At 41.4% G+C, this 12,043-nt stretch overlaps 1 protein-coding gene across 2 annotated transcripts; it reads right to left on the reverse strand.

Annotated features, from left to right (window-relative positions):
* Positions 1-28: 28 nt before the first annotated feature.
* LOC127369608 (cyclic nucleotide-gated cation channel beta-3-like) lies at positions 29-11,723 on the reverse strand. Of its 2 annotated transcripts, XM_051411137.1 has the most exons (17): positions 11,467-11,722; positions 10,824-10,878; positions 9,723-9,903; positions 7,628-7,782; positions 5,591-6,114; positions 5,453-5,503; positions 4,928-5,014; positions 4,775-4,839; positions 4,283-4,405; positions 2,981-3,122; positions 2,483-2,642; positions 2,232-2,329; positions 2,023-2,106; positions 1,784-1,902; positions 1,465-1,617; positions 715-861; positions 29-615 (listed from the first exon to the last, which is right to left on the reverse strand). In XM_051411137.1, the coding sequence occupies exons 1-16, from the start codon at positions 11,611-11,613 to the stop codon at positions 717-719; spliced, it is 2,289 nt and encodes a 762-aa protein (XP_051267097.1). In that variant the 5' UTR covers positions 11,614-11,722; the 3' UTR covers positions 29-615; positions 715-716. The 2 variants fall into 2 exon arrangements, with proteins under 2 accessions (XP_051267097.1, XP_051267098.1); XM_051411138.1 differs by having other exon boundaries at positions 29-861; positions 11,467-11,723.
* Positions 11,724-12,043: the final 320 nt, after the last annotated feature.

The following is a 12,043-nucleotide window of genomic DNA, read 5'->3' on the forward strand; positions in this document are numbered from 1 at the left end:
ACAGGATGCAACGAGACGTAAACTGTAATTCAATCATTCAATTATTTATTCAAGCAGATACTGACACAGATCAAGTCAATCAAATATTATATTGTGAGAATTACTGTTACCAATTGTTACGACAGATAATCTCTGTTAGGCTTTTACAACTACTGGAAAATACAGCCAATATAAGCAGACAAAACAAAAAAAACGGCAGTGAGTGATACAGTACAACAAGCAGTATCCACAAGTAACTGACATTTATAGACAGATTCAACACATCTCAATAATATCTGTGTTTAAATGTGCTTGTTGTCCAAAGTCAGCTAGCGTCTGCCATATAAGACAATGTAAATGGTGTTATAAATTCACTTTAATGTGTTTTCACGTGGTTACATCTAATTTGCTGGGATGTCTTAACAAAGACAACCCCAGCTTGTCTAGTGCCCCGAGCATCTCAAACCAAATGGTATTAACAGAAACATCCTTTTAAACATGTTCAAATGAACATGGGAATACACACTCAGTACAAAAGAGAAGTAAGAGGTTGAAAATAAAACTGTACATTCACTCCCAAAAAGGAGTTATAAAAAGAAAAGCTCACTACGATCCTCACTGGCCTCCAGTAGCAGTCTGGGAGAAAGAAATACAAAATATGGAATGTTTCGCAGTCAGCTTAACAGCAATGGCTTTTATATGACCCCATATAGACGGAAGTGTACGTGCTGTTACCTTCATTTTGACAATAATTTGTTAAAGTTTCCACCTATGGCACGCAGCAGTTTGGGTGTGGGCGGTTTGGGGCCAAACAGTGTGAGTCCTTTCTTCTTCTCCTCGTCTACTTTAGCTGCTGCTGGACCCTTCGCCTTCATTAGTTTCCTATACACACAAAAACAGAGAGGCCGCTGAGACATCAGAAGAAATGACACTATTTGCAACCTGCTCAGCAGAGGAAATATATTGAGCCTTAGAGTGGAGAAATGGCTGTGTGTAAGTAAATATTAGTAACAACTGTCAATAATGGCTGTGCATATTACGTAGTTAATTAGTTGATTACCAAAGTACCAGAAAAATGTATTTTATAGTTTTAGTTATCAATTAAAAATAATAAATGCTATTCATCAGTTGTATATAATCTTAACTCAAAGACCTTGAGAAGTTATTGTGAAGGTGAGTCATTAAATTATAACTATAAATTATTTCACTCACAGACAATCACTACTTGCAGCCGTGAGTTCTTTAGCATTACCTCCAACCCACAGAAAGAGAAAAGTGTGCATATGTTTTTCATTTCATTCATACGATTTCTTGCACCACCACCTTCCTGACTTCAGTCAGGGATGGGAATCGAGAACCAAATTGCCCAACCAAGAGATTATCCATCTCCAGACGAATCAGCACTAAAGTCAACCTGTGAGACACCACTGTGACAGCCGAATGATAGGAACAATTCAGCTGTCTGTCTTTAGGCGTCTAACTCACTTGCCCTTCCTGGCCAAGACTTTCTGAGACTCTGGGTAGTGGACCAGGATGTCAAACAGGTCTTTCTTCTCCAGGACAAAGAGGTTAGCAAAGCCGTAGGCTTTGACATTAGCCGTCCGCCTGTTCCCTCCATCTTTGGATGACTGCAACAGACTGTGGGAAAAAAAAAAATTCCTTGAAAGTGTTCTTTGTTTGTGGATGTGAACAGATCTGCTGATGTTTATCACAGTGTGATAACTGGAGTTTACAATGCTCTATGATTTTTTTCTTCACACTGCGTATTTGGGCGAACAAAAGGAAAGTGTGAACTTAATCCTACCTGATTTCTCCAAACACACAGCCAGCCTTCAGTGTGACAAACACAATGCTGTTGTCAGGTCCTCCCACCACCTGCACCGCTCCACCTTTGATGATGTACATCTCCTTACCAATGTCGCCCTGCAGGGAGCGCAGCATCACACTCAAATAATGGAACCCTTTGATACATTATTGGTTATTTGCTTCATGATGGTCACCAAAGTTTATCCTTTACGCACACACGCATAAACATATACTCACTTTCTTGACGACAAAGTCTCCAGGTAGATAGATGATGGACTTGAGCCTCAGTAACATGTCCACCAACATCTGCTGGTCACAGCCCTGGAAGAGATAATATCAAGTTAGTTTTCACTGCTGTATTCAGAACTCTATCACATTTTCCAAAACTGGAACTGGGTTGTTAAAGATCCATTTAGTTTTAATGCGAGCACAAAACACTGAATCACCTGAAACAGTGCGATCTTCTGAAAGGTGGCCAGGTTGATGTCCACAGCGATGGCGGTTCTCATCACCAGAGGCATCTTATCCAGCAGCTCTGACTCGTCTGAAAGCATCAGGATAAAATACAAAAACTGGTACAATGTTTAAAAAAAAATGCAGTATCTACAGTATATGTGAACTACGTGGTTTCTTACATTTCAAGGCTTTCTAACATTGTGTAAAAACTGAACTGAGCACTCTGTCCAGTCTTACTTACCCAGCATGCCCTGAGCGTCCCAGGTGTAGGTGTACCAGGTACGGACTCGGTTCTGCACCGCAGGGGGGATACAGTTGGTCACCATGTATTCCACGGTGCTGTCCATGGAGGAACGAAAGTAGGTCTTACCTGCTGTGGCTGCGCCGATGACATCCCTCATCTGAGGCAAGATGAAGATGAGAATAAATACACAAACTAAGGAAAACTTTGGGAAACTAACTGCTCCCAGAGTAGATTTAAAGACTGTTGGTTGTTAAAATGCTACATTTAACACATTTGAGAAACTTTTGACAGTCAAGACTCCACAGGAAACCAGTGAGAGACAACATCGGTTGGAGTGATGGATGATGGGGTGTTAGTGAAGCTAGTATGGTTCATTCATCTATCTCTACGTCACAAAATTATTGAGACAAGTGGTGATGACATGCTATTTTAGAGATGCTAATTTCTATCAGTTTTTCAGACGATGCTACGGGGCACAATCAGTCTCTGTGTTACCTGTCCAATCAAACTGGAGAACACAAAGACGCCCATGAAAAAGTTAGTCATCTGAAAGGTAATCTCAAAGACGGTATGGGGTTCGGGAAGACCCCCGATGTTGATCAGACTGCGGACAGCATAGTAGTAACAACGCAGGTACCTGTGGAGAGGGTGGGGGCATTAGAGGGGCCGTCACAAACTACACTACGAGTCATTGGCTTGGTTTTTGGAAAGACAGAATAAGTATGTGTGCAAGTGTGTTTAGGGTTAGGGAGTGTGGCTGTCATTTAATTGTTGCTATTTCCGTTCCGTTTGATTCCCTTGATGTCTTGCTGCAAAATTAAACTTAAGAGACAAGGTGATTTGCAAACTGAAAGACAGAAAAAAAAGTATGCCATCCAAAGACAGGCTGACCAAATCACCATTAAACATGAAAAAAAAAAAGAAAAAAAAATATTTAACAAATATGCCAAATAAACTACCTGGCCAAGAATGATGGACATAAAGAAAGCCCCAAAAAGGTAGTTTGTCATCTGAAAGATCTGTCCGAACATGGTGTCTGGAAACGGCAATTCAGCGATCATCAGCAGGGACTTCTCCGCATAGAAGAAACAGCTGAGGTAACTGCGGCAGCAGTGGCAAAGATGGAACATACAAAAGATTTTCAATTTGGGATTGTCTTTGGATTTCTCAGGCATCGAAAAAAACTGGAACTCTGTGTTATGTTTGATATTCAGGTTGTCACTTCTTGCCATGTATGGTCAACACAGCCCTATTAACAGCCAAAAGAGCAGTTCTTTTTTAAACTTGAACACATGGAGCTTTTTTCAATAAGTGGGTGAAAATCATTCATTAAATGACAATGTAGTCGATAGTAATAAATGCTGATAGCGGTCGACGATGGTGAGTTTTTCTTGCTGAACCGTGACTCAGTGTCTTTCACACTGATGATTCATTACATTAATTACATTTTCTCTTTGTGATTTTACACTGGATTGTTGACAAAGTCTCCTCTGCTTGAAGTGCAAATATTTATTACATTTTCATTTTCATTAACATCTGCTAAAATTCAGCAACATTAGTATGATAATCAGGGATCACTTGAGGTAGTACCATTACTAAAGTCTTCACAGCTGAGCAGTCTGCTAAAATGAGACAGCAGTATCAGATTTCATTTTGACTTGACTTTAACCTAATGATCTAATAATTACTGATTACTGAGATCAACTTCATGTTTTAGAAGTGTGTAATATGGAGACAAACCAGAATGCCATACAGTACACTCAAACCCAAGCAGCATTATAAAGGTTCTGTACTTACGGGCTGCCAATACCAGAGTACACCCATTTAGTTCCCCCGATGCCTTGGTAGGCTGAAGCCACGTAGTAGAAGCACGCGTTGAGGTGGAGCATGAATAGAAGATAGCCGATGGTCCGAATCACTCTAACAGAAAAGTAAAGATGTGAGTTACATCTCTGCCTACACGTCTCTCTCTCTGTCTGTCCCCAGAGGTTACATTAAAGGGATACCAATGAGATACACAACAAAACAAACACACCATGAACTCTACAGTGTCATTATTAATAATGTTGCATTGCTACGCCTACATGTTAAACTTGCTCTTTTTGCCATTTTAAGAGCAAACTGTTGGGAAGATTTGGGATATAAACTAAAAAAAACTTTCCTCATTATTTTTCATGCATGGTTATATATCTTAATGTATTAAAATCTGAGCTCCTGTCTTTTCCTTGACCTGATAATAAGTCAAACACACAACAAAAATGGCGCCATCATTAATTTCATGTGACTTACCTCCAGATGTAAGCCTTGGCCATGAGGCTCTCTAGACGATCGCTGAACTCAAAAAATGTGTCTGCCTTGAGAGTAAGCATGAGAAAGTGTCACTCTGGTAAACTAACTCTAACATGTCCTGAACATCAATTGGCAACATATGATTAAATTCACCTTAAGCAGACGATTGGCTCTGAAAATAGATTTGAATCCAAACTGGAAGTACAGCAAGTCGAATGGCAGGAGGGACAAAATGTCCAACTGATGAGGAGAGACAGATGTGTGATAAGGGTGTAAGAAAATATTGATACACTTGAGTTATCTTTTGTTATACTTTATCAATTGTCAAAAACACTGTATCAGTTCTTAATGAATAGTTTGCAGCTGAAGATCTTCAGCCATGGACTCTTCTACTCTGACACTCAGATTACACAGAAAGTAGTGCTGATATTGGTTTGATGTTACAGGGACTTTGATAATTACAAATGCAGATCCCACTGTTCCAACTGCATAAAAAAATATGTTCCTTTTTCCTAAGATTTGATAAAAAAAATTGTTTTTTAAAAAAGCCTTGCTTAAAGTATTGCAATATATTTAATCATAACACCTGTATCGTGATACTTATCGTATCACCAGATTCTGGCCAATACACAGCCCTAGTGTGTGAGGTTGCTGGGATGAGAATTCAAGTTCCAATACCGTGAATCTCTCTGAGTTTCTGTAGTTCTTCTTTGTCATCTCTCTGTCTTTCTGAAAGGAAGAAAGTCATTGTGTTACATCTTAATCCAGGTCAGTCTCAGTAACAGGCACAGTTGGCCAGGATGATCTAAGACTCACTATGATGTCTCCTCCTTTGACAAACTGCTTGCGGGGCTGGAAGAGGATGGAGTCTGTGAGGTAGATGAGGTCGGCCAGCATGTCCATGGCGAACCAGTAAGGGATGGCGCTCTCGGTGTGGTACGGGAAACACAGGCGGGCCGTGATGAACCAGGTGTTGTAGTTGAAGGCCAGAGTCACCATGCTCAGCCAGGCGATGTAGCGACGGTCTGTAAAAGGGTCGATGGTCTTCCCCAGCACGCCGTCCATCAGGTCCTCAATTGGCTTCAGCACAACATCCACCGCATACCAGGCGGCTTCTTTCAGCCTGGTCTCCATGCTCTTCTCCTCCTTTTTCTCATCTTTAGCCTCTGCTTTCTTTTTCTCCTCCTCCTCTTTCTTCTTCTGCTCAGCCTCCTTTTTCTTCTGCTCCTGCTCCTCTTTCTTCTTCTTATCAGCCTCCTCTTTCTTTATCCGGTCCTCTTCAGCCTGCCTTTTCCTGTCCTCTATGACTTTTGTGTACACATCTTTGCCCAGCAGAGGTGCTGAAAGGACAATATAATTTCTCAATCAAGCAGCAATGATAACTATAAACATAAGAATATTAAACTTTGGTGCTTCCTAACACCGCTGAAGTGAAGCTCTAAATTACTAACATGTCTTAAGGACATAAAATCCTGGATGAGCTGCAATTTTCTGATGTTAAACTCAGAAAAAAACGAAATTCTTGTTCTTGGCCCCAAAAACCTTAGAGACTCACAGTCTAAAGATATAGTTACTCTAGATAGCATTACCTTGGCCTCTAGCACCACTGAATCTGGGAGTTATCTTTGATCAGGATTTGTCATTTAACTCCCACATAAAGCAGACCTCTAGGACTGCCTTCTTTCATTTACGTAATATTACAAAAATTAGACACATCCTATCACAGACTGATGCAGAAAAACTAATCCATGCATTTGTTACTTCTAGGCTGGATTACTGCAACTCTTTATTATCAGGTTGCCCCAATAAGTCCATTAAAACGCTCCAATTAATTCAGAACGCTGCAGCACGAGTACTGACAGGAACTAGAAAAAGAGATCACATCTCTCCTGCACTAGCTTCTCTGCACTGGCTCCCTGTAAAATGTAGAATAGAATTTAAAATCCTCCTCCTCACCTATAAAGCTCTTCGTGGTCAGGCCCCTTCATATCTTAAAGAGCTCATAGTACCCTATTACCCCTCTAGAACACTACGTTCTCTGCTCTGAATGCTGGGCTACTTGTGGTTCCTATAGTCTCTAAAAGTAGAACAGGAGCCAGAGCCTTCAGTTACCAAGCTCCTCTCCTGTGGAATCAGCTTCCAGTTGTGGTTCGGGAGGCAGACACCCTCACCACATTCAAGAGTAGGCTTAAGACATTCCTCTTTGATAAAGCTTATAGTTAGGGCTGGATCAGGTGAGTCCTGAACCATCCCTTAGTTATGCTGCTATAGGCCTAGACTATCGGGGGATTTCCCATGGTGCACTGAGCTCCTCTCTTCCTCTCTCTTTCTGCACTCATTCATGTCCCATTAATGCATGTTACTAACTTCACTTCTTCCCCGGAGTTCTTGTGCTTTCTCGTCTCGCAGGTTCTCATGGATCCTGGTGGAGCCTCCTGCCATGGTCCTGCTTGACTGCCATTGCCAATACTGTTGCTGTGCACCTGTCTGTCTGTCTCTCTGTCTGTCTCTCTCTCTCTCTCTCTCTCTCTCTCTCTCTCTCTCTCTCTCTCTCTCTCTCTCTCACCCCAACTGGTCGAGACAGACGACCACCCACCTAGAGCTGAAGGATCTGTCCTAGGTTTCTGCCTTTTAACAGGCAGTTTTTCCTTGCCCTTGTCGCCAAGTGCTTGCTCATGGTGGTACTGTTGGGTCTCTGTAAATAATGCTATAAGGAGTTCGGTCTAGACCTGCTCTATTTGAAAAGTGTCCTGAGATAACTTCTGTTATGAATTGGCGCTAAACAAATAAAACTGAATTGAAATTGAATTAACTTGTGTGCATACAGATGAATAATTCTGCGTTTGTACTCACTGACAGGAGGGCTGATCTCCGGGGATGAAGCATACTGATCAGCAACTTTCTCCTTGTAGTGCTGCAGTCTGTCTCTCATCCGTTTGATGATCGATCTGAGCTGCTCATCTGAATACTTGTTGATGACGATGGGTGGAGGAGGGGCCTCCTCTTGTCTGAAGATGGAAAATACCATGAGAGAAATTAGCCACACAACATCTGACAGTTTACCATAACCGATACTCTAAGTGTTTTTAATTTTTTACTTATTTAATAGCAGTGGAAGAGTAGGGTAAATTGGCCAGTTTCAGATGTAATGAAGATGGACATTATAACACACATATACAACATTAGTATCAAGACAAGTCTGAAGTGATGGGAATTATTACAGATTATATGAGCTTTAGCCACGTTCAGCTTATTGTTATGGTTTTCTGGACCACAACAGCAAAGTTACCTGTCTCATAGAGTCTTTGGCCAGATCAGGCAGCTGATCCAGAAAAAATATAGTTGTACACTAACTGCCTAGCACCAAACTGCAGAGACAACTGACTTTAGCTGGGGAACATGGTGGAGGATTTAGCAGCTAAAGAGCCACATATTTGTGGTGAAAGAAAAGTCAGGTATTAAAGGTTTGAAATAAAATGTAAGTACTTGAAAACCTACGATTATAAATACAAAGCTAAAATAGCAAGATTTCTGAATCTGTTTATTCCAACCAACCAACCAGACTGCTGGTTGTTTAAATTGAAGATCACTTTAAACAAAACACTTAATTCATAAATCTACAGTCAACAGGAACTGCTTTCCATACATGATTTAGCATACTAATTGTGATTTGTAATGTCAAATAAAGACATTTATACTGTGAAATGACATTTTAAGTGGAAAGGCTCAGCTGACAAAGACAGTCTCAGCAGTACAGACACAGGAAGGGGGCATCTGTGTTCATATGTCGCCTCCTAGTGGACAAAGTCCAGCAAGACAACTGGAAGGACTCTGAGTCAAAACAATCTCTGTATAATCCAATACAAAAAGGGTAGAGTCTATCCTGCCCTGGGGTGAACAACCAGTGTCACAACATCTATAAACAAATGACAAACTATGGATGCACCGCAGGTAATTGTTTGCTTTTAGTGTTGTTGGGCCAGAGTGCTGCTTGTAACAGTGTATAGTATGTTATGACATCTTAATTAAGATGTTATACTGTTTAATAATCAGCCATTTAGTTGGGTAACATCTCCAGTGCCAGGTTCACTGTAGGATAGTTTGTTTGCGAATATGCACTACTAAAGCAAAACATCGACCGACTGCTCTATTACTTTTATTTTAATATCAATATCAATTAAAATTAAAATGATATGTCTATATAATCAAACATTACATTCATCTAAGGTGATCTCCTTTTATAACATGCCAGTGATCAGCCCATACCGGTCTAGCCCTGCTGTGGAGCATGTTTGCGTCACCTTTGAGCTCTTGACACCCACTGGCTCTTAATGCCACAAGTCATTCAAGGTAATGGCTTACACCTCTAACTGTGCTCCAGATACAGCCCCTGGCTGTAGCTTCTACCACCACTCTTTACGATCACCTGATGAAACGCTGGCAACTTGTGTTGTGTGGATCAGCAGCAGTCTGGTTGGTTTCACGGTTTTTATTGCTGGGCCAAAAGCAGCCCTGGTGAGCTTCTTAAAACTAAAAAGCTGGAAAGCTTTTAATCCACTTTCAGGTCGTCCCCCTCTTAATATGCATGTTGCACCTAGGGATAAGATCTCACATGCTGTGTTTATCTGTGAGGGCTTTATCTGTCCCTCTCTGCCATGTTGCCAGGGAATCTGATTAATTAGTGTTCACTGGGTGATTACTTTGATACTGGTTTGTGGTGTAAGTGTCTTGGCAGGCGTGTGTTTTGGTTAACTAAAGTAGAGTTTGGAGATATATACTATAGGGATAAATACTCTTTATCTACTCTCTTTAACTGCCTGTGCTTACATCATGCTTTCAATGCATCTCCCCGCAATTAAATGTCTGAGAACATATCAGGTAGAAAAAACATTTGGTGATGATGAGGGTGTGTTGATGTCATTGGAGTTACAAAGGGTGCAGGTCTTACCCATCAGGTCCAACTTGATCAGGGTTGGCTGGAGCTAGAGCTGGAGCTGGAGCTGGTGCAGGGACTGGAGCTGCTGCTGCTGCTGCTGGTGCTGGAGCTGGTGCTGGTGCTGGAGCTGGAGCTGGTGCTGGGGCTGGACCTGGAGCTGGAGCTGGAGCTGGTGCAGGGGCTGGAGTTGCTTCTGAGAAAGGGGAACAATGCTAATTACATTTATGTCCTCCAGACTTGATTTGTGTAATGGATTTTATTCTGGTCTCAGCAGGCGAAACATCCAAAGACAACATACACAAAATGCTGCTGCTGGGATTTAAACATGTTCTAAGAGAGTGACTATATCACACCAATACTTGCTTTTCTTCTCTGGTCAGTTTAACAACACATTTTAAAGGACCATTGTTTAAGGTTTACTTGCATCTAGCAGTGTATCTGCAGATTGCAACACCCTGGCCTCACTCTACTGAAAAACCAAACACTTGCTCTACATTTTCGCAGCAACTGTTTCTCCTACATGCTTGGAAGGCGAGCAGTATTCTTGTTTACGAGTTAAGTTGCATCTCTCTGGTTTTCAGAGAGTATAATCAGCTGCATTGACAGGACCTAGATGAAAGACTCAACCATTGTGCTTGACCCCAAAATTGCAGCAGGACAGGTGTCTAAACTGAGAGCAACACAATCAACAAGCTGCTGAAATTCCATTGATCTTAGAGACCTCAGAAAGCAGGGACAATGATGTTTGGATAGATAATCGAGCTGAAGACAAGTTGACCAGAGCTGAACTTTTCATATTGATAATTTGTGTCATTTGTGTTGTTGTCTTATTGATAAGATTTTCTTCCTGATCAATATCTCTCCTTGCAGATCTGATTACAGCTATTTGTAACTCCAACAGAAAGTTACAACATATCCCTGAACCACCTTGTAAGACCCAGTCTTCCCAGTATCTGCCTGGGATACAGTTTTAAGCACAGGCTTTGGTGCGAGAGAGGTAAAGGACAGTCATCATGAAGAAAGCCTATCTGACACAAACAAAACAAAAAGCGACAGCCAGTAATTTCCTATCTAAATGTGCCATTTCAGCCTCTCAAATGAATGATAACTTACCCTGCGGTTTGTCCGCTGTCTTGGCCTCATTCTCCTTATCGGCTGGCTTCTCCTCCTACACCACAAATCAACATTTACCACAAAGTCAGATGTTTGGCTTCATTAGTCAACCCACGGTCATTAGAGAGATATTTTAATTTAGACACAACATTTTTAAAGAATAGTGAATTTAACATTTGACAAATGACTCCTTTGCCTGACAGGCTCTTTAAACAAGCTGTGTTTGCGATGAATAGAATTCAAAAGTGCCTGTCGGGTAATGAGCGATTTCAATGATGTCCGTGTAATGGAACAATTTCATTTGATTCTTTGTTGGCAAGAGTACTGAGCAAACTGAATGGATGGAGGAGCAGATAAGAAGCCACTGCTGTGATCTTAAGAGAAACAAATGTAATCAAACTTGCTGTATCACAGTCTGGATGCAATATTTAATTTTGTTTGTGGTCATGCTTGATTTTAGTCTTGGCTGCTACTGCTGTTACTGGCACACATGCAATATGAAATAATATGAAAGCTACTGAAAGCTTGTAAGAGCCTCACAGAAGAATCCAATATCCATTAAGACACTGGATAAGAATAACAATATCTTACAGTTTTCATTTACTCACTGAATATACAGCACACTGTTTTCTACATGTCTTACCTTGGCTGGAGCTGGAGCTGGAGCTGGAGCTGGAGCTGGAGCTGGGGCTGGGGCTGGAGCTGGAGCTGGTTCAGGGGCCGCTCCGGTGGTCCCCGAAGCTGCTGGCAGCGGTGGGCCACTGAGGAGGGCCTTCAACTTACCAAACATGTCTACAAACCTATAGGTGCATCTGCGTTTCTGTGTGCACTATGTAGAGAATGTACGGACTCCTAAGGAGCTGAAAGATCCCACTGCTGCTACTGCTTTTAGCGTCACTAATACTCTTGCACAGAGAGCAGCCCCCACTACCACCAGTGACATCTAAGCCCATCACCATCTCATTTAAGATCCAAATTGGCTTATAGGTAACCACTAAAGCAGGGCTGAGACACTTGAGGTCTGCCTATACATGTGTATGGAGTACATACATACAGACTGCATTAACCACTGCACTTAGAGTCGACTACACTGCACCACATACTGTTAATGTATCTATACACAAGACACTTTTACAGTATGTTATATGATGCCTGTGGTATACAGAGGAAAAAATAATGATAAGATTAAAGTAAATCCCACAAGTTCAGTTGTAAAGATG

The sequence above is a fragment of the Dicentrarchus labrax genome, unplaced genomic scaffold, assembly GCF_905237075.1.
Source record: "Dicentrarchus labrax unplaced genomic scaffold, dlabrax2021, whole genome shotgun sequence".
Classification (NCBI taxonomy): Eukaryota; Metazoa; Chordata; class Actinopteri; family Moronidae; genus Dicentrarchus; species Dicentrarchus labrax.